This window comes from Vulpes vulpes, chromosome 4 (assembly GCF_048418805.1).
Source record: "Vulpes vulpes isolate BD-2025 chromosome 4, VulVul3, whole genome shotgun sequence".
Lineage (NCBI taxonomy): Eukaryota > Metazoa > Chordata > Mammalia > Carnivora > Canidae > Vulpes > Vulpes vulpes.
In genome coordinates, this window is record NC_132783.1 from 102,071,605 (window position 1) to 102,094,388 (window position 22,784).

Genomic DNA, 22,784 nt, shown 5'->3' on the forward strand with positions numbered 1-22,784 from the left:
TTTTCTGTGATTACAATGAAGCTGCCAAAAAATATTCTCCCTGACATCCAGGGCCAGGTGATCTGGTTTCTTCCCTTATCTCTGGTTTTATACACCTCAGAGTTTCTCCATCTGGGATTTCTGTAAGCCTGGTCATGTAGCCCCCTGCATGAGCCTAGTCTGGGGAGTCAGGGACCTCCAATCTCTCCCTGCCTAGACCTTAACCCTTTCGTTACTCAATACCAGGATTCACACTCATGCAGGAGGAAACCAGAGAAAATTTGGGAGCCTTGGGCAGTGGCCGTTTCCCTTTAACCTCCCCCAGTTTGGAAAAGCACCCTTGGGATTCTGAGGGTTAAAGGGCAGAGGTGGGCATAGCTCAGCCCGACATCAACATCTCCCCATCCCCTGCCATGTTGCTTCCTTCCTTCACCCACTTCCTTGTTCAACAGTCACTGTGAACTAGGATGCAATGGGAAACTACTCAAATCAGAGGGCTGAAAACTATCAGCAGAAGGGAGGAAAGGCACAAAGCAGGAAGGGAATGTGTTTTGTTTTGCAGAACCAAGAGCTCCAGCCAGGGAGATGCTCAACTAGTGTTTCACCTGATAGCCCTTACATGAGTCAGTTTGAGCTGTATCAGAGCTGAGGACTTACAAGGAAGCGCCCCCCACCCCCCCACCCCACCCCTCGGCAGCTGACCTGAAGTCACCTTTGCTCATTATAATACTAAGATCTCCTTCTGTGGGTAGAGTTTTCTGCCATTTCTTGAACATACAGTGAATGTACTAGAATGTTGACAAGCTAAGCATGTGCAACTGAACTAGGGTGCTTATGCAAGTCCCTTATGCAAGCCCTTATGCCCTAATACACTGAATAAAAGCATCCTGTACTAACCCCATGGTGAAACAGCCAGTACTTTGAGAGCTATCTCCCTGTGTCCTGACATCACCAGCCCCCATGGCTCAGAACTGGGTGCTGGGGACACAGACGAATTAGACATAGTCTGTATTCACAAGGAGCTGACAATCTAGTCTATTGGGAGATAACTCACATCAAACTTTTTTTTTTTTAAGATTTTGTTTATTTATTCATGAGAGACACAGTGAGAGGCAGAGACATAGACAGAGGGAGAAGGAGGTTCTGGCGGGGAACCCAACATGGGACTCAATCCCAGGACCCCAGGATCACGCCCTGAGCTGAAGGCAGCCGCTCAACCACTGAGCCACCCAGTGCTCCTCAAAATCCATTTTTTTTAAAGATTTATTTATTTTAGAGCGAGTGAATGTTGTAGCAGGGGGAGTGGGGAGAGAGAATCTCAAGCAGACTCCCTGCTGGGCACGGAGCTCGCCACCAACGGAGCCACGCAGGTGCACCTCACATTAAACAAATCTAGAAAAGGAAGATGTGTCTTGGTTGTTGCTGGTGGTGGTGGGAAGGCCTGGGTGATAGGTGATAAGGAGGGAGGGCCTGTAGAGGTGATATTTAGGCTCGGTATGGGAGGAGGAGGGACATTCCAGCGGAAAGGAGCATTGCTGGTGGAGACAGGCAGGTGGAACCTTACCCTCAAGGCCAAGTTGAAGGATGGGACTCGGGGGTCAACATTCCCTCTAGGCTTCTGGGTCTGCACTTGGAGAAGAGGAATGGGTTCTGGGGGATGGTGGTAGCAGGGTTACTGTCACCATTGCTGGAGCCCCATGACAGAACCAGAACTGTCATCTGTGTTCTCTCTTCTGTCAGTAATAGGAGATGGCTCAGATGTGGGGGCTGGCACCAACACAGAGGTTGGGCCTAGAACTGGGGAGAGGAGGTGGGGAGGATGTTGCTGCTGTGGTTGCTTTCGGCTGCCTCTTGCATTTTAAACTAGATCAGTAATTTCTTTCCTTCTTTCTTCTTTTTCTTTTTTCTTTCTTTCTTTCTTTCTTTCTTTCTTTCTTTCTTTCTTTCTTTCTCTCTTTTCTCTCTCTCTCTCTTTCTCTCTCTCTTTTCTTTCTTTCTTTCTTTTCTTTCTTTCTTTCTTCTTTCTTTCTTTCTTTCTTTCTTTCTTCTTTCTTTCTTTCTTTTTCTTCTTCTTTCTTTCTCTTTCTTCTTTCTAAAAGATTATTTATTTATTAGAGATAGAGAGAGAGCAACAGGTGGAGGGAGAAGCAGGCTCCATGCAGGGACCCTGACATGGGACTCGATCCCAGGTCTTCAGGATCGTGCCCTGGGTGGAAGGTGGTGCTAAACTGCTAAGCCACCGGGGCTGCCCTTATTTTATTTTAAAAAAGATTTTATTATTTTGAGAGAGAACATGAGAGAGAGGGAGCACAAATAGCTTAAAGGGAGAAGCAGACTCCCCAACTGAGCGGGGAGCCTGATGTGGGGCTCCATCCCAGGACCCTGAGATCATGACCTGAGCCGAAGGCAGGCAGACAATAAGTGACTGGGCCACCCAGGCACTTCTAGATCAGTAATTCTTAAGAACATAGGTGGGGGAAGGGTTTATTAAAATTTCTAGATGAGGCAGATATATTAGTAAAAAGCATATTCCATATGGTGATCTTAGATTGGGAGGGGCACTTAGTAATATAAAGTAGAGCAGATGTAAACGTTTAAACATGGGAAGAGTTACCAAGAGCTGTTTATTGCTGGTAAGCCACGGCTCCTGGGCCTGCTCTCCCTATCTGTGAAATGCAGGATCATGCAAGGTGACCATTTAGACCTATTCCAGATACATTAACTCAGACTTTCCCAAATGTGTTTTCATTATCAGTATTTTTGCCGTTTCTTTGTGCCACGATATTATGTGATTTTTTTCTTAAATTGATTCACCTTAACTTAAATATTTATCCTCATCCAAAGCCATAATGTCTTTGAGTTCATGGGTTTGATGTGCATATTAAAATAAAATTATAAAAAAAATTCAGTTAGGTACCATCTAGCATTTTATTTTATACTTCCCTTTTGGAAACACTGCATCTAGTCATTGTTATCAAGACAGCCTGTTGAGAGGGTCAAAATCCACTGGAAAATATTCACCCAAGTTCCTGTTGTTACTTTGTAGGACTAGAATTAGAACTTTGGTTTTAGCCTTATTCATTCACCAAAAAATTGTTTGAGCATCAGCCCTCTGTCAGGGACTGTTTTGGCCCTGGGGATTAAAATAGTGAAGACATGAATGATGCCTGCTTTTCCATCTCCAACACTGTCATGAGCAGCCAGCCAAAACCCCAAAAGATCAAATAGGTAAATGCAAGTGGTAAAAAATACTATGTCAAGCTTATGTCCCCTTGTTACTTCTGATTGGCTATATATATATTTTGCTTATAAACTTAAGACTTATCATTGTCTCCTACATAAATTTATTTAGTCCCAGGTGCCCTAGAAGAAGTCTTACGAATGGTGTTAGGACAAGCTTTCAAATTTATTCTCGGAAGTTTCTGGTATATAACAACTAGAATGTAGTCCCCTGCTAGAACATAACTTCCCTACCATTCATTAGCAACTTATATCTATCTGTTCAGTATCTAAAGTGTATTATCTCTGCCACTCTCTATTATTTATTTATTTATTTATTTATTTATTTATTTATTTATTTATCTCTGCTACTCTTCATGCCACTTAGTGAGGGTAGCAAACATGCTGAGAAGAAATGTCCGAGAGGCAATTCACACTTTCATGTGGAGCTCTGATGGTGCATTTCAAAAATGTAGGCAATACTTAATCTATGGATATGCTCATACACATGTGAAAGGATGGATGTACAAAGACCACTTAGACGCTGTAAAAGGAAGAGACTGGGCTACAACATCGATGTCCATCAATTAATTTATGGTACACCATTCAGTGGAATACTACATCATTGTTAAGAAGAATGAAGTTGTTTACAAATATACTGAGAAATGGCAAAGTATAGGACATTACATTTAGTATGCATTTTGAGGTGGAGAAAATGATACACATAAGATTATATATGCATTCATCGCATATACACAATATATTGCCTATCTCTGGGGGGATCATGGGATAAACTGGCAATATAGAATGTCTTGAAGGAGGAACTGGTGGTAGCAGAGGTAGGAAGTCTCTGGTCACTGTAGGGAGGTGTCTTGAGAACTTACACTGGGTTTAATCCCAGTTTCTACCACTTACCATCTGTAAGATGTTGGGCAAACAACTTCTCTGAGCCGGTTTCCTCATGGTAAAATATGAATGATCATAACGTGCTTACCTCGTGGGGTTGTGGTGAGGATGGGTTCAAAATAAGTAAACATTTAGCACAGTGCCTAGGTCTACTGTGAGTGGAAGAATTTGCTCTTGTGTACCCTCTGGATTTTGTGTGGTATGTAAGTATTAGCTATTAATGCAACACAACTAATTGTTACAAGAGAGGAATGATTTCAGGGTAAATAACCTGACTTTTCCCTCAAAGAACGTAAACATTGTGTGTGGGTGTTAGCTATCCCAATCACTTCTGCTTCTTTACCCTCTAGGGTGGTGTGTGCATGTTTGGTGGGGCAAGTGCAGAGCTGGATCAGAGAGGTGTCCACAACCCAGCACCCCAAAGAATGCCCTTCAGTACTTTTATTCCACCCAGAATCTTCCTTTGCCCTGGTCAGGCCTGACAAAGGGAGTAAACACACCTCTGGGGGAGACATTTGATCTTGTTCATTTATTCCACAAATATTTATCGAGCACCCACTCTGTGTCAGACTCAACAGAGTCTCAAACAAAGACTAGAACTTAAATACAGAATACAGAGAAGAAATGTGGGAATACAGGAAAGAAAAATTAAGGAGTCTGATTAGCAGGGGGACAGGTAACTAGACAAATCTTATTAGTTTTCTTGGATGCAGGAAGCACAAAGATTGCTAATGTGTACATTGCAAAAGGGTTTATGGTCAAAGGCAACCATTGGTTTTGTGAATGGGTCAGAGTCGGTCAGTTTTTTCTCAGGCCAGTGTCCTAGTCACACCACCTTTATCATACCTCCCTATCCTCCCCTGCAGAGAAACCACAGGGTTTCATGACTTCACTCTTCAAAACCAAATGTTCAAATTCCTTTTGGGTAGGGCCCACATGTGACCACAGTGCCATGAAACAGAGACCAGAGCTGAAACACAAAAGTCATTTCGGAGATAGATGGTATTTGTGTCCTAGCTCTGGCCATTTCCTATCTGAGAGACCTAGAGCAGATCTTTCCACATTTCTGAAACTATATTTCCTGAAGATTCTGGAGAACATACATGCGTGAGTCTGAGTGGAATTTCTTTATCTATTCTTCAATTTCTCGTCAGGCAAATGACAGGATGTATTGCTGGTGTGCCAGTGAACTGTTTAGAGAATCCAAGGCTATGGTGGACAGAGGGCTGCCTGCAAATGCTCTGTCAGCTAAAGCAATACTGAGACATAGTGCTTGGGTAGGAGGATTGGTTCCACACAGCCTTTCCCCCACATGAGGGGGGTGTGAGCAGCTCTGCTTCCCAGAAGCTGATGCTGTAGGAGTGTGAGGGGCTGAGCCTTGCTGGGAGAGATGACTGTGGATGAATGTGTGACTGAGGGAAAAAAAAATGGTACTGCATGACCTTCACATTTTTATTAGCTCTTTCTCTTTTTTAAAGATTTTATTTATTTATTTGAGACGCAGAGAGAGAGAGAGAGAGAGAGAGAGAGAGAGAGAGAATGAGCAGGGAGCCAGACAAGGGGCTCGACCCAGGACCTTGAGATCACAACCTGAGTTGGAGGCAGACACTTTACTGACTGAGCCACCCAGTGCCCCTTTATTAGCTCTCTTGATCTGGTTCACCAGACAGACTACAGCTAGAGAGAGAATGGAGGATTTAAACCCCAGGTCAAGTCCTAGTTTCCCCACTTCTTATAACTGCTTCTCTCTGCGAGGTTGATCCCAGAAAAGTGAACCATGGCTACAGATAGCTTTGGGAAGGGAAAATTTAGTCTCTAACCTTCAGGTAGAAATGCTGAAGAAGGGCACTGGTTGGCCCAGCTAGGGTCTCATGCATATCCTCGCTCTAATTGTGACAGCCAATGGGATGGGTCACTCTTGACTATCCAGTTTGGGTCCTCTGCTCCATTGCTATAGCCAATGCCCTTAACACCAGGGCAGGGCCAGCAAGGACAACATCTCAAAGCTCTGAGTGGTGCAGGCACCAGGGGTCACAGGACAGCAGGGACACAATCCTTGTGTCCTTGGGCCTATTGTGATGGATCAGGGACAGTGCTGACACTCATTTGAAGAAATTGCAAAGCCAACCCTCAACATATGGGGTGGAATTTCACAGAAGAAGAGAGTGCGCACAGAAGTCTGGTGTGTTTAGAGAGTGCAGTACTGGGGAAGGGGGTGGCCCTGGGTTGATGGTGAGAAATTGGACTGTATTGTTGCAGGGAGTCTGAGCTATCAAAAACCCTGGAAACCATGTGGGGGAATAAGGATAAATTCTATACCTCTATAGGTTTCTCCTATGGAAGAAACAGCCAGGTAACAGATATAGAGGGGAAGTGGGAGAAGAGTCTCCACAGCCAAGGGAAATGGTCTTGACTCTCTCCATCACCCCCTCCTGCAATGGTCCTCAGTGGCCTGGAGAGGGCCATGCATATTAGTGTGCCCTTTGTGACTCTCTCCTAGGCTGCAGGGCCTCACCATTTTGCCCCTGTCTTTGCCTGAGCTTCCTTTGCATTACACTAGTAGGTCCCTCAAACTTTGGTGTGCATATTATTTCCAGTGGGAACACGGATAAAAGCAGGTCTTTGGGCTCATCCCAGGTGAGAAAGGGTGGCTCAGAGGGTCTGGGGAGGGGTTTAGGAATCTGTATTTTACAAGCTGTGTGAAGCGATTCTGATGTGGTTGGTGGTATGGTGTACCTTGAGGAAAGCTGCACAGGATAGTGTCAGAAAAAGCAAGGAGGAAGGGACCTGGCTACTTGTTTGTTAAAGGCTGATTTCCCATTATCTGCAACAGCCCTAGCTGAGCAGTGTTTTTTTTTTTTTTTTTTTTAATATATTCATGAGAGACACAGAGAGAGGCAGAGACATAGGCAGAGGGAGAAGCAGGCTCCCCGCAGGGGGCCCGATGTGGGACACAATCCCAAAACCCTGAGCTAAAGGCAGACAGGTGCTCAACCACTGAGACACCCAGGCACCCCTGAGCAGGGCTTTGAATCCAATGAGTGAATGAGTGGTGGTGCCTGTAAGGGAAAAACCATCCCCTGGCCTGTAGACAGGTGGAGAGGAAATGGTTAGAAAGGGACAGGTAAAAAATGGGGGAGACACAGATGAAGTGAGGGGTGGGAGAGAAAAAGAGAGAGTGAAAGTTCGTTCAGAAAGGCCACTTTATTGATGGAGATAAAACCGAAAGGAGTTCTCCACAGCCCTCCCTCACTCACTTCAGTGGCTTCACTGGGCATCCGGGACCGGAGTGGGCAGGCCTGTCGCCAGCACGGGCTGGGCTGCTCAGCCTGCTCCGTGCTGCCCATTCCACGTCAGGCGGCCACATCAAAACACACCACAGCTCATCAAGACTCGCAAATGTACCTCAGAACCCTCCAAATGGTTCCAGGCATTTTTTTTTAAATATTGTACAAAATGTGTTAAGTAGGAAAGATCAGCTGTGCTGTTGACACCTGCAGGGGACGTCCTTTTAGGATCACCGTCCCTGAAACATTACTTCTTATTGCAGTGAAACCTCTAGAAGGTAGAGCTGTACAAAAAAAAAAAAAAAAAAAAAAAAAATCTAAACAATTTTAAGAAGAGCAGCAACTTAACACTGCTTGAGTTCATTTAAATTTTCTTTCTCAAAAATACATTCCTAAATATACAAACTATACAATCTTGTCATTTTAATGCTGGTTTTTGTTGTTTTTATTTTTTTATTTTTTATTTTTTTAATAATAATAGAACCCAAACTAAAAAAAAAAAAAAAAAATCTGTTCATCTTCAAACCGACAAGAGCGCTAGAGGACTCATGACTCAGTACCTTCATATAACACCACATAAATAACTTTAGCCACAGTCTATGTTCACAGCGTGGTCAGTGGAACAAAGTAAATACTTTTCTGGCGATTAGACATCGTCGGCAGAGAGGGTCGGGATATTCATTCGAGGCTGGGTAAAAAATGCCATCTTCTCCCTGCAAGAGAGGCCAGACCTTTAGAGCAGGGTTTTCAACCTCACTGTATAGATATTATGGGCAGGACCGTTCTTTGTGGTGGGGGCTGTCCTGCACATTGTAGGATGTTTAGCAGAATCTCCCACCTCCAGCTACTCAGTGCCAGTAGTACCCCCCCCCCTTCCTTCCAGTTGTGACAACCAAAAACGTCCCCAGGCATCGCCAAAGGTCCCCCCAGTGCCCAAATCATCCCTGGTTCAGAACCACTAGTTTAGGGACATTAGCAGGACTAGCCACCTTCAGTTCAAATCAAGGGCCTGAGTTTAAAAGGGCCCTTGGGCCACAGGTGGGGCTCATTTTGTTTATTTTAGACTCCCCATTGGTTAAAAATTAAGAGATGTCCCAATACAGTTACACAAATGACAGCATATTTTAAATATTTCTATTCCAGGAAGTTTTTCTTTTCTTTTTTTTTTTTTTAAAGCACATACACAACCATGAGTGCCTTATCTAGGACGGTATCATGAGTCTAAATGCTGTGAATGGGAGGTCCTAGCCAAAGGGCATTCGGGGCCCTCCTATGACATGCCTGGATCCAGGCAAGAAAGCACTTCCCTGAGATCCTGGCAGGCAGCAGGCAGAGTCAGGGAGGCCCAGCAAGCACCCCAGGCTTATTTATCATTCAGCCAGTCCTCCATAATTACGGGTGATGGAAACACTCAGAGGGAAGGCCGGAGCAGGTGGCTCATTCGTTAAACAAGAGGATCTAACAAATTAGCTCGAGTTGTGCGGGGATTGATAAGGACAGCTGAGGGAAAGCACTGTGGCGCTCACAGACCGCCTGGGGCGGCTGGGCAGAGGGCACGCATCTGTTCCGAGGAGGGCTGGTGCTCTGCTAGCGGAGGGAGCATGGGCCAGGGCTGGTGAGACTGAGGCTGGGTCGGCTGCATGTGAAAGGGGAAGGCGGGCTGGCCAGGTGCCCACTGCTTACCTGAAAGACTGCACTTCTGGGGGCTCCTTACAGCTCTGGCCTCGAAGCCTGTGCACATCCTTGGCGGCTGCCCGCATCATCTTGTCTGTCTGAAGCTCACCCTTGTGCTCTGCTCGGTCCATCTGCAGGGCAAAGCAAGCAGGGCTGTGAGGTGCTACGGAGTCCTCAGGGCCCCTAGAAAGGGACAGCTAAGGACAGCTTTCTAGCACACATGAGGAGTCTAGTGTAGTCAAAAGGTCTGAGGGTCACAGAACAGGCATGCTCACTCCCTTTCCACTGCTGGGTCCTCTGTTTAGAATGGTGAGAAGATGTGACCCCATCACATGTCAGGGTGGACAGGCTTTTGGGGCCAGGGAACTGAATACCTATGTGTAAGGAGATGAGGGCTGCCTAGTGAAATGTGTGTTACCTTTCTAAGCCCCAGGGCCACCTAGAAAGGTACATTTTATAATTACTTCTGTATTATAGAGGAGGAAACTGAGGCTCAGGCGTGTTAAGACATTTCTTTGATGATGTCAAACAACTAAGAAGTGTTGGAAACACAATTCCAATCATGCAATTGTGTTCAAGGGCTTTAGATATGCTGTATCCCTTCCTCCTAATGCAAACCTATGTAAGTGCTTTTGAGAACAAACCACAAAAAGCCCTAAAATATCCATGTATCACATAACTTGAAACTTAATTGCATGAAGATGGAATTTTGGTCAGTGAAGCCATATTTTTTTTTTTTTTTTAAGACTTACCTATTTATTTGAGAGAGAGAGAGAGAGGTGGGGAGAGGAGAGAATCCCCAAGCTGAATCCCCATTGAGCATGGAGCCTGATGTGGGGCTCAATTCCAGGCCCCTGAGATCACAACCCAAGCTGAAATCAAGAATCAGCCACTTAACCGACTGAGCCACCCAGGTGCCCCAATGAAGCCATCATTTAAATGGTTATTTAGTAGGCCATTATCAGACAGTCACGATGTATTATTCTTTTGCTATTTGAGAGGTCAGGTTTTTTTTTTTCTTTTCCTTCCTTCCTTCCTTCCTTCCTTCCTTCCTTCCTTCCTTCCTTCCTTCCTTCCTTCCTTCCTTCCTTTTTTAAAAGATTTTATTTATTTGTCAGAGTGAGAGCGAGCGAGTGAGCACACAAGCAAGGGGAGCAGCAGATAGAAGGAGAAGCAGGCTCCTTGATGAGCAAGGAGCCCGATGTGAGAATCGATCCCAGGATCCTGGGATTATGACCTGAGCTGAAGGCAGATGCTTAACCAACTGAGTTACCAAGGCACCCCCTTTCTTTTTCTTTTTCTTTTTTTTCTTTAAAGGCATTACCTATTATAAGTATACAGGGTATAAATATTAAATTAGAAAGAAATAAACATTGCAGGAACTTTTGAATTACCAGAGTCAATTTGAAGCCCCTCAGCTAGTCCAGACCCCAGAAGCCCACCACCACTTTCCTACTCTCAGGCATTATCACTGGCACCGAGAGCTGGGGCTTCGGCTAAAGGCTCTCCCAAAAAAATAACCCAGGCCGGTACCCTCTGCAAGGTGCATTGTCTGGCTGTACGCAGAGGAAACCAGCAAAGGTCATTCTGCATGGGTGACAGTCCAGGAGTGGCAGATATTATATAAATGAGTTGAAGATGGCTTCTGTGTATTGACCCTGTGTTGTTACGTCTTCATGACAGGCTGGGACCTGTCAGCTCACTGGTGCCAAAGGCAAATTTTTAAGGCATCCAATTGCTTTAAATGTGGTTCAAACAAGCAGACTTTTTTTTTATCCATTTAGAAACTGCCAGCTTTGCATACCCCATGAAGTTGTGCCCACTATCTACTAGCCACAGATGAGATAAAGCCCAGAGCCATGAAAGATCTGAAGCTGCTCCTGCTTTGGAGCACCCTGACCCAGAGAGTCCTCCTGTGCTGCTGAGGAGGACTGCCCTCCTCCCTTCTAGGTGGTGGCCCAGAGCAGTAGCCTTTGGGAAATCTCCAGCATGAGGGACTTCCTCCATGTACGAACTTGATCTTTAGAGAGAGCTACTCTGTAGGATCACATGGGCCGACACTGGGGCAGATCAGTGTTCTGTATCTACTCTATTCAAGTGTGTGCCCAAGCGCAGATTTGGTACCCAATGTTTGACGAATAAAAGTGTGAATGATAAGGCCTTGCACACATAAATATGGAAATGCAGAAGGGTCCGGCAGCCAGGTCAAGAGTTAATAAAGTTTACTGGGCAAAGGGATTCCTGGATCGTTTTGATGATGGGAGTGAGGGGCCCTGGGAACACTCTTAGTGGGTCACAGGACTGTAGCACCTCTTCAAAGCTCTGGCCTCCCTCCCCTGCAGCACTGGGCAGTCCCTCAGGGCAGAGCAAGCCGCCTCCCTTGCCTCTTGCGTGGCTCTCACCCGCTTCTCCAGCATCCTCAGCAGCAGGCGGAAGCGCTCATCCTCACGCAACCACTGCGGCAACTCCTTCTCGCCGTGGCTCTTGGCTTGTTCAAGCTGCTCCTTGAGCTCCTTCAGCACCGAGATCTCCTGAGTCAGCTGGCTGTGCCAGGTCCTGGTCGCCTGCAGGTCCAGCTCGAGGTCCAGCGACGTGCGGATCAGGCGCTCGGCGCGCAGGGATTTGACCAACGAAGGCTGCGGGGGGAGGGACAGCTTTGGCTGATTATTAGAGGGCTGGGTTCCGTGAGCCCCAACAATCCACCCCCCTGAACCTCAAATACCCTCCTTTGTTCATCGGCAGGCTTCTTCTTCAAAAATGGGGCTCACCCACCCCCAGGGCCTATCCCGATTTCTCCCATGTCCTCAGCTTCTGTTCATTGAGCAATTTTATGCCCCAGGCAGGGTGCTGGGTGGTAAGTCTGAGATTCCACCCAGGCAGTTGGCTCCAGAACCCCCTCACTCACTCCCCACACTGCCCCATTTCCCTGCTTTCAGTGACCTCAACATTTACACTCGGTTAATGGGTTCTTGTCATTATCCTGAAGTTGTTTCCTCAGTGCAGGTCTGTGCCCCCCAGAAAGGAGACTTCATGGACATCTGCTGTTTCTGCATGTCCAGCGCCCGCTTCCCTGGTCTGACGGTAAACAGAGCCCATAGCTTCCCTTGGGGATCCACTCCTCCTGCATGCTCAACCCACAATGGTTCACATGGGATTTCAGGGACAGGGATGTGAACTGAACTTGGACAGTCAGAACCTCAGTGACCACTTCAGGGGTGAGTATGTTGTCTAAGCCCAGCCAATAACCTTCAATTTTGGAACTTTTGCTGAGCACCTTGGAAAAAAGTCTTTACACAGAAGTTGTGAGATCAGCAAGATATAGACTTGGAACTGATCAGAGCCATCTTTCCCACTATATGTGGTGACCCTTTTTAGGAATTAAGCTATCTGGGGGGACAGTGCCATGAGAGGAGGACTGAGGCTTGAGGAATTATCTCGATGAAGGATCAATTCATGCCTGAAGGTAGTCCAAAATCCTGGGGTTTTCCATTAAATGAACCAGTAAATTCCCTCTTGCACTTTCAAGCTATATATGCATTCTTCAGTTATCTTTATATTAAAGATCCTGAGTAATGCAACCACTTACTTTCCTTCTCCTATCAAGAAATAGTAATGATTACAAAATAATTACATAACTGAGGGAGACAGAATTCTAAGTTGGGCCCAAGTTTCCCACCCCTAATACACATTGATATACATGCCTGTGGAATGCCCTCCTCTTCAGTGCTTTTTTTTTTGGGGGGGGGGAGGGTGCTTTGAATACCATGGGATAACACTCTCATGATTAAGTAACTGATCCGTTGACTCTGAGTTACTCAAAGGGGAGATATTCCTAGGTGGGCCTGACCCCAATCCAGTGAGCCCCACAAAGGTGAACTGGGCCATCCTTGGAAACAGATCTCCTGCTGGCCTCAGACTAACAATATATTGTGGAAAGGGCCACATGGCAAGGACCTGAGAACGACCTCTGGGTGTGTGAGCAGACCCTGACCTGCAGGCCTGCAGCTAGCAAGAAAACACAAGACAAGGGATGCTGCCAATGTCCCAAGGGAGCCTGGAAGTGAATCTTTACCTACTCAAACTTTCAGGTGAGGATGCAGTCAACACCTGGATGTGAGCCTGGTGAGACCCCCAGCAGAGGATTCAGCTAAACTGTGCCTGAACTCCTGACCAGTGCAAACTATAAGGTAATGAATTTGTATTATTTTAAGCTGTTACGTTAGCTGTGATTTATTATTGCAGCAACAGAAAACAAACATGACGGCTGACAGAGTTGAGAAATGATACATAAAACATTACTATGAGAGCTGCCCTCAGGTAAGGCTGGCAAGCATACTTCTGGGGCGATGAAGCAGCTCAGTGCAGAACTGCTAGGGGGAGACCACTGTCTAGCCTGTGCCCATAAATGAGCAGGGTCAGGAAATCCAGCTGAGTGATCTGTGTGACTCAAGTTCTCAGAGTAACAAACGAAGGTTCTTTTGTTTTGTTCTGACTGATGATTCCCAGTCCTGGAAACTTGCCTGGACAGGCTGAAGACAGAGACAAAGTTCAGGCACCGAATAGAAGGACTGTAGTGCCCAAGGGCTCTGGCCCAGCCTCAGGACTCTCCCATGTCTCAGATCACAGTTAGCACCTGAAGGAAATGTGGGCTCAGATCTATCAATCAAAGGCCCTCTCAGTAGGTTTTCCTCTTGGGTAAGGGGAGGAAGAGGTGAAGAGGGGGAACTGTGTAGGCCTGTCTTGATAGGGAGCTGTAGGCAATGCAGGGAGAGCAAGCAGGAGCTTCCAGGGGCATTTCTCCAGGAGTGGATCCCTGGAACACCGGCTCTAGAATTCTCCAGGGAGCTTACTAAAATGCGGTTTCCAGGACCCCACCCCAGTGCCTGGGAGTGTGGCCTGGGAAATGTGCATCGTCAGTAAGCCTCCCAGCCCCCAGAAGACTTGGTGCTCCAGGGACTCTGCAGCACCAGCTACAGTAGATAAAGGTGTAGGAGGGGACTCCAGGCAGGCAGTTGGCCATCCCTGTCACCTGAGGCCATGGCTGTATTCCCCTGCAGCCAACACTCTTGCCTTCCCTGTGGCTCTCTAGGTCTGGAGACTTTTGGCGGGGGGGCACAGTGGAGACAGACAAAGGACCTCGTCCTGATAGCAGCAGGTCTGTAGGAAGTATGGAGGAGCCTTCCCCTGCTTGGGGCTGTTGGCACTGCCTCCCTGCCCACTCTTTTTGTTTTGTTCTCTCTACAGGTCTTTCTGACATTCTAATGCCTGTTTCTTCCTGACATTCAGTCAGTCCTTTGCCTGGTGGCTTCTTGGACAGCGTAGAACTGTCACTGTCACTTTGGTTCAGCTGCAGGAGAAAAGTCCTGGGAAGTTACTTGGGACTAGGGTACATCTGGAAGGCACCCCTGGGGCTAGAAGGATGGTGGGGTTTCCATGTGGTCAGCAGCACAGTGGGGCTGACAGCAGATAGTGTGGCTCCAGGCTCTAATGCCCTCCTGACCTACCACCGCAAGTCCTGTTTGCACTGGCCCTTCCCTGTCACCCACAGCAAACTCACCAGAACTGCTGTAAAGTCTGTCTATGCTCAAAGCCCAGAGTGGGAAGGGCCCTTTTGCATCTCCTGCAGCTCTGACTTGTACCAAAGTGCAGACCAGGAGTCAGTCCTTTGCCTGACACTGTCCTGCCCTGGTCTCTGAGCCAAGTCTCCATAAGGCAAGGTGAGATTTCTCTGCAAAGGCAGCTGGTGGTCTCTTCCTAGTGCTTTTCCAGCTGGACTGAGAGAAGCCCATTTGCACTTCCCTATTTCTGGTCACAGCTTGGAGATACCTGGTCCTCTCTGCCAGCAGGGAGGGCTGTCAGAACCTTTGCTCAGTCAGCGGGATGACATGCTGAGCAGAGTTGCATGAGAGGCAGGCTTCCATCAGTGACCATGACACCTTGAGTTGGTTAGTCCTTAGTGACTTTGATTTCAGGTCTGATCGACTCATCATCATCATGTTACATTTACCCTTTGGCACCTTTCCCAGTACCTACATAGGCCTTACAGTTCATAAACACCATCATGCTTGCCAAAGCAACTTTCTTCAAACCAGTGGCTGAGAAAAAATGGTCAGACACTGGGGGATATGCTTGGGGAAATGATGATGAAGCAGACATCTGAATAGCTTTGAGGTGACTGTCTTACCCGCTTCATCCGGACACTGCGCCGCTCCAGGGAGTTTCGAACAAAAGGTGGCTTCTTGGACAGCGTGGAACTGTCACTGTCACTTCGGTTCAGCTGCAGGAGAAAAGTCCTGGGAAGTTACTTGGGACTAGGGTACATCTGGAAGGCACCCTGGGGCCAGAAGGATGGTGGGGTTTCCATGTGGTCAGCAGCACAGTGGGGCTGACAGCAGATAGTGTGGCTCCAGGCTCTAATGCCCTCCTGACCTACCACCGCAAGTCCTGTTTGCACTGGCCCTTCCCTGTCACCCACAGAAGCCTGCTTTTATAGCTCAAATGGAGCCACTGTCAAGATACACATGTATGCAATGTATAAGATGAGCAGAGAGGCTCTATTAGCAATCCCTTCCTCAGAATCCCTTCAATCACTTAGGTTAGCTGTACTTTCTGCAGAGGGCTACTGAGATCATGCTTTCCTGCTGAGAATGCCCCTGACAGAGGAGGATTGGAGAGAGAGGATATGCAGGACAGGGGCTTCTTTTCTGGGTCACATTTGCAAGGTGGTGGGATCACTTCTGTTGGTGGTGGGATCACTCTGTTGCCTCAGGCTGAGGCAACAGAGCCTGCTCGTTCTGGCAGGGGTCTGCGCACTTCTCAGGTGTCTCTTGAGAAGCTGTCTGTACTGTGACTTTTGCGGTTATTGATAATTATTAGTAATAATGCTATCAATAGTTCCACAAGGTTGATGGACATGGCAACCCCAGGGACGTAAGTGACAAAAGCTACTGCAGGAGGCAGAGTCCTCATCGGAACCAGGACGAGAGTAACAGAAACAATGATAACGATGTGTGTGCTATGTGCCTTAAGGACAGTTACATTTAATCCTCCAACAGTCCTAATGGAGGGAATGGAGGCCCACGGAGATTAAGAAGCTTTTATAAACCACAAGGCTGATAAGCATCTGGACAAGAGTTTAAGGTCTGGTCAGTCTATGTTCGGGCATCCTCTTCTGGCCCCCTGGGGGTGCACGGAGGGCTCAGAGATGGAGCTGATGTGCACGTGGTGGGGGGTGGACCATCTTGATGGGGGTGGACTCTTACAAACTCACTGGCTGGATAGCATCCCGGGAGGGGGCTTTATACCACATTGTTCCAATCCAAAGGAGCAGACTATATGTCCCACTGACTGGAAATACTCATCAAGGCACCTGATCCTTAAGCTGTAGTTGTTCAGGAGTCAACAATGATGTTACAGAAGAGGGATAATAGCCACATTAGATCTTTAAACTTAACTTTTCCTAATGTAGGGATGTTTTGCTGCATTTAATCTCCAGCAGGGGAGAGAATATTGTTGCTCTGTTATTACTTCCACCTAATAGCTAGGGAAACCAGGAACAAAGAGGTAAAATGACCGACTGTCCCAGGCAGGTAGCTCGGGAAGGAGAATTTTGGAAGGACTGTGTCCATCAGGTAAGGGTGAGCTGACCAACACATGTGACAGCATTGCTGCTGACTATGTAGGTGTCATATACCCAGGCAGTGTGGAGAGCTGGAGGGAGGGTCATACATTGTTCCTATGCTCTCAGACTTCAAGTTCAGGGCGGGGCCCAATCATGGGAAACTAACCAGATGACACAGGCTGTGCTGAAGCCTGTCAAGGAAGGGAGACGGCCAGCAGAGGACACTTGGTATGGAGAAGGGTGGCATCAGGCCAGCAGAATAGACAAGTCTTAAGTAGCCTGGGGAAGGCAAAGGGAGCCCTTTAGGCGGTGGCTCCGAGTGATAGAAAGGCTGTGGGCTCTGGAGTCAGACTCCTGGTTTTGCACCTAATAAACTGTGTGACCTACAGCCAAGTGTTCTGACTTTCTGAGACTCAATTTCCACATCTATGAAATGGGGTAAACACACTTTGTCTTGCAGGGTTGTTTCTGAGATTAGATGATACAGAAAACATGGGCTTTTTTTTTTTTTTTTTTTGGTGGGGAAAGGTTGCTGATGAGCATGTGACACTTCATCCTGTGAGTGCTGAAATCCCCAACTTAGACCTCACGGTGGGAGACAAAGCCCACTTTCCATTAAGGAAACTGGAAGTGCCGGAGTCTACCTTTCCCAGCCTCGTTTGTGGCTACAAGCAGGCACAGGATTAGGCTGGAAATACTCATCAAGGCACCTGATCCTTAAGCTGTCCAGTGGATGCAACTGCCCCAGGCTTTTGAATCACAACCTGGTCAGCTGGACCCAATGCTCTGTTACTGGGCCTCTCAGATTTAACCAGCCCAGGTGCTTTTGCTCCATGAGCATGCCATGTCTCTTAGCATCTCAGGCAGATAAGGAGTGGTGGCAGCAGAAGCAAGCAGAGCTGCTCTGGCCTCCTGCAGGGGCAGGAGCCTCTGGGGATGTATCAATGTTGAACCCCAGTGGCAGCAGTGGGACCAGCTGGGCCCAGTTGGGCAGCAGCACTGGTATTATCCTCACCTAAATGATTTTGTGGGATGATTCTGGCTGTGTTCTGGTCTCTTCCCATCTGATTCCGAGGCTGGTTCTACAGCCTTCCAAGTCTTCCAATGAATATGTCAGCTACTTAGTTTCTTTTCAAAAAAAAAAAAAAACTCTTTCCTGCATATATTGCTCACAATCTATTTCTGTTGCTTCTATTAAGAACCTGACTGGCATAGGACTTGATGCCAGGAAGTGGAGTGCCCCAAGTCCCAGACTGGAAAACAGGGAGCTGGCTGTGTGCTGGAGGTAGGGTGGGGCACAGACCCAAAATTTCCTGTACAGAATTTGTCAATACTCATTTTGTGGGTTCAAAATGGAAGGCTACATTGTTACCAGACAGCATGCTGACAGAGTTTTATGGGAAATGACAGGATAATATTAAGGGTATTGTACCCACTGGCCTCTTCTTGCAGCCTTTTGAAAGATTTTACAAGAAAGAGATAACCTTGAGCTGAAGTGGGACGGTCAGAAAGCAAGAAAGGAAAAATGTAGGTACCCCTACTTTTTTGAAAGTTCATGTTACATTAGTTTGCTTTTACAAAAGACCTATGTTAGTATCTGTTTTTGCTGGCTGAAAGAAATGTGAAGAGGATTTTCACTTTTATGAAAAACACAAAAGCTAAAACAACACGCGGTGTTTGCTTTGCAGTGAGCCCTTACGGAGGCAGCGGTGGACCAAGTATGACGGGGCCCCACCAAGCTCCTTCCTCAGAACTATGCTGAGCATCTCAGCACCAAGCTCCCATAGTTTTGAACTGTGTCTATGAACATCTGTGCTTTATCCCGGTTTATGCTGCACATCTTTTAGTGAAATGTGTCCTAAGGCATCAGAAAACCATGAGAGGTTATGTTTTAGGTCTGGGAATGCTAAAAAATTTTCCATAAGGATGAATGGTAACTGCTTCTGCACTTTATGTCACTTTGGCTTTGTTATAAGAAAGGCCCTTTCTGCCTGTTGCATGTGATGGGGATTTCTTCCTTTGCAGCCTTGCAGGGTTGGAAACTGGTCCAGATAATAGAATATGGGAAGGGCCCCCTATAGTGCTAGGTGTGTTACAGACGCTTAATGAATAGGATCAGAGCTCCTGGTGATTCAAAGATGCCAATCCTGCGAAAGGGCCACTTAAAGTGAGTCCACCTAAACAGCGGATCAGAATTTCTAGTAAGTAAAGGGGAAAAAACTTTGAGTCTTTAGTTGGGAAGGGGAAATGCTTTTCCAAAGTTATATCTTTTGTCTTCCATTTGACAAAATTACAACTGCAGTCTAATTCTGATGAAAAAGAATGAATCAAACACTAATTTCTTTTTGTGTGATTTTTCTGACAAGTGATATTCTTTAGTTTGTGTTTGAATTCCACTGCACAGTCATAAAAATGGTAATTTTGCTCAGACCAGAGGGCTTCAACCATTAGCCTAAAGGCTTTTCTAAATCCTTCAAATTATTCACATTTGCAACATGAGTTGGATTTTTCTCTTCTTCACCTGTGAGCTGGCTTAATTGCAGGATTCTTCACCTGTGATTCAGGAATTCCCTAACATCAAAATTACATTCGGTGACTTTAGGAAACTCTGTACTTTTCCCAAGATATGCAGCCAACATGCAAATGCTTACAAGCTCAAATGATTAGCTAGAGGCTTGACACAGAAGGGAAGGGTTTATGTTATTTCTGGGAGGGACCAGGGGAATGTTTTTGTGAGGGAGTAACGGGTAAGTAGCTAGTAAATTAGTGACACTGCCATATCATGAAAAAATTAGCTTCTCTACTCAATCTTATAATCTTTGTCTTGGATACTGAATATCAGATATTGAAAATGGCCCTGAAATCCCCTCTCCCTCCCAAATTACAATAGATGGCAGGTTGATGACGTAGGCTGGGTTGCCTGGGCTTCTCCTTCTGTGATGACTTCTCGGAATATTAGACAAGGAAGGTTCTGTCTATGCTTCTAGCTAATGTTTGCTGGTTCTCTATGGCAGAGGGTCAGGAAGGATGTTGACACATCACCTGAGCCCAGGACTCAGGTGAGGTGTGCATGTGTCATACTTGTGCCATGTCTGAGGAAGGTTGGGAACCCCTCAGATGTGGTTAAGTGCTCAGACCGCCATTTATAGTAGAATGAAAGAAGGAGCCTGGCCTAGGAAGGGGTAGACTAATGAGATGGATACTCAGGGAATGGCATGAGGGAGCAAAAGCCTACCATAGGACTTCTAAACTCCAGGGCAGCCTATTAGAGAAGGCCAGCAACCAAAATAGCTCAAGAGGGCCAGGTGGCCAGGGTGAACTTGAAAGCCCCTTCTCGCCAATCATCTAAGGGTGGCTGTTGCCATTGCTTAGCTCCAGATAATTGCTGCCATGAGAGAATGTGTAGCCCATGATGGCAGGCAGTTTCTCTTTTTCAAGAGAAACTAGAATTTTACATGAAATCTCTTCATTTTTATTTTATTTTTAATGGCCTTCCCTAGGTTTTCAATGTTACCAGCAGGTTCAATTAAAACCAACCAGCCAACCTGTGGCATAATAGTACAGGTATGTTGTTTTTTTGCAACCTCAGGCTGTACGCCAGGATCACCCTGGAAGTGGGGAAGAAATGCCTGCTCAGGGACAGTGAGGGGTCCATCTGATCTCAGCCAAGTGGTTGTGTAGAAGGGAAGGGCAGGGTATGAATAAGAAGGAGAGGAGAGTTGGTTGGAATTAAAAAAAAAACAAAAACATTGGCCTGGTACTGGTTACCAAGCTTTCCCCATGCTTTATCTAATTTAATCCCTAAAACGATCCTTTGTGGTGTACTAACTCCACATGCAGTGACGCGTTAACTCATCTGAGGATAGCAGACAAAGTAAGAGTAATCAGAATTTGCACCCAGAACCCTGTGAGCCTGCAGGCTCTCGCTACTACTCAGGAGGCAGGTGTTCTGGGAAGAGGGCAGTACCATGCATTTGCTTACCCGGCACACATACTGGCTTTGGGGTCCTGGGGAGAAAGTCTTAGAGCGGATGATGGTGCTCCCTCGAAGAAAGGGCCCTGGGGATGGTGTGCCTACCCGTCGGTCCTTGGGCCGCACCACTGTGGGAGATGGGGCCGGGGTCTCTGTGTTGGTCTCTTTGTCCACCTGAAAAAGAAGTCAGAGCTCTGAGGCCACCAAGACTCATGGGGCACAGTCTCCAGCTGCTCCCCACTCCCATCATCTGGCCTTTGACTCACAGATACAGCTGGGGGCTTCCTAGGCCCTGGCCCTGCCAGCCAGGACAGCACCCAAGGTTGGACCATATTCAGTCCCCAAACAAGCTCACATGAACAGTATATGGATGGATGTCCTGGACTTCATACCCTCAAGACGTCTGTGCATTTTAACAAAGCCATACCCAAGGCCTCTAGCGCTGCAGCTAAGAACTGCAGATGCTTTTCTGGAATTATGGAGGCAATCAGCAAATCTTAGCCCTTTTCAGGTTTTCATACTGTCTTTTTATAGTCATCGCCAGCAACAGACAAACAAACAAGAATGCCTAAATGCAGGCCCTGTTAGCCTACACAGTGCCTTTGTGTAATTTTGCAAAAGGCACCCCTTTAGGCTGGAGAGACTGCAAAAAGACTTTCCTCTTGGTGTGGAGCAGTTGGAAGGTGGCCCTAGGTTCTTCTCTAGCTGCTCTTGGCCAGGTACCTTTGTGCAGTGCACAACCTGCAGCTCTACCCCTGGCTGCCCTGCTTGCATACAATGGGGTGCTCTATTTCCTGCCAGTGCAAAAAAGAGGGATCTCTATGGAGAGTGAGTCTGGTTATAGTGTGTAACCCTAGTGCAGCAGGGAAGGAGGTGGTGAGGGGAACTTGACTGGACTCCTTTTTCCTATTGTACTTTGGGCAGATCCAAACAAAGAAATACATTCCTCTGAAACTTTAGAACCTGCCTACAAGGTTGGCATTATTGTATCCATTTTAGAGATGAGGAAATGAAGGCTGGAGAGGGATGAAGTCACTTGCCTAAGACTATACAGCGAGGGAGTGGCAGAGCCAGCATCTGAACCCAGACCCATCTGGCTACAAAGCTTGAGGTCTAGAGAAACAGGGGAGCTGCAGAGGGCAGGACAGAAGAGGGGAGAGCCAGCCTCTCCTTGTTTACTGTCACTAAGATGACCTGAACTACAGGCAGGGACACTTCTATAGAACCTTCTGCAGGTCACCCTATTCCAAGGACCTGTCCCCTGATGCTAGAGGAGCCTTTGTGGAATGACTCAGGCACCGAGGGCTACTTCCTCAAGATGGCTCTTCCGGTCTCCCTGGAGGTGCCTACCTTTAACGCTGGGCACTCGTCCCTATCAGGTGAGGCTTTCTCAGCGAAGACATCCTCCTCTCCTTCCTCCTCCTCCTCCACTGCCACTTCATTCTCGCTGGTCTCCTCGTACCTCCTGTGATGACAAAGAGCTTTGGTTACCTGTCCAGAGACCACTCTGATCTGCTCACTTGCTTTTAAATGTACCCAGGGCAGGGCTTCCAAGCCTCTTCACCACTGAGGACACATTTAAACAAACAAAAGTGAGGTATAACTGACATACAACACAATGCATTTTCATTGTATAGTTTCATGAGTTTCCACCAATGTATTCCCAACCAATATACTCCTCCATGTAACTACCACACTTGAGGTACAGAACATTCCATTATCCCCGAAGGTTTCTTGTACCTTTGCCTATTTAACCTTTTCTTACCCTCAGCCTACCACTGATCAATCACTACAGATTGAATCTGAGTTTTCTAGCATTTCATATACATGGAATCAGACAGTATGTGGTCTTTTGTCTCTGGCTTCATTCTCTCTGTCTAAAGTTTTTAAGATTCAACTATGTTGGTGCCTGTATCGACCCTTTTAATTGCTGAGTGGCATTCCCAATGGATTGGGTATATTACAATTCATATAGTTATTCATCTATCTGGTGATGTACTTTTTTTTTTTTTTTTTTTTTTTTTTTACAGATTTTATTTATTTGACAGAGACAATGAGAGAGCACAAGTAGGGGAAGAGGCAGAGGAGAGGGAGAATCAGACTCCACGCTGAGCAGGGAGCCCGA

At 46.8% G+C, this 22,784-nt stretch overlaps 1 protein-coding gene across 6 annotated transcripts in view; it reads right to left on the bottom strand.

The window, feature by feature from the left end:
- Nucleotides 1-7,289: 7,289 nt before the first annotated feature.
- The window catches only part of WWC1 (WW and C2 domain containing 1), a 150,642-nt gene continuing 135,147 nt past the window's right edge, over nt 7,290-22,784 (bottom strand). For 2 of the 6 annotated variants that reach the window (XM_072756690.1, XM_026007481.2), the window contains exons 18-23: nt 22,010-22,124; nt 20,669-20,833; nt 15,250-15,342; nt 11,468-11,701; nt 9,075-9,196; nt 7,290-8,104 (exon numbers count right to left, since the gene is read on the bottom strand). In XM_072756690.1, the coding sequence (XP_072612791.1) occupies nt 8,038-8,104; nt 9,075-9,196; nt 11,468-11,701; nt 15,250-15,342; nt 20,669-20,833; nt 22,010-22,124 (796 nt within the window). In that variant the 3' untranslated portion in view covers nt 7,290-8,037. Of the gene's footprint in view, nt 8,105-9,074; nt 9,197-11,449; nt 11,720-15,249; nt 15,343-20,668; nt 20,834-22,009; nt 22,125-22,784 lie in introns of all 6 variants that reach the window. The other 4 variants (XM_072756689.1, XM_026007472.2, XM_026007474.2 and 1 more) reach the window with 3 other exon arrangements.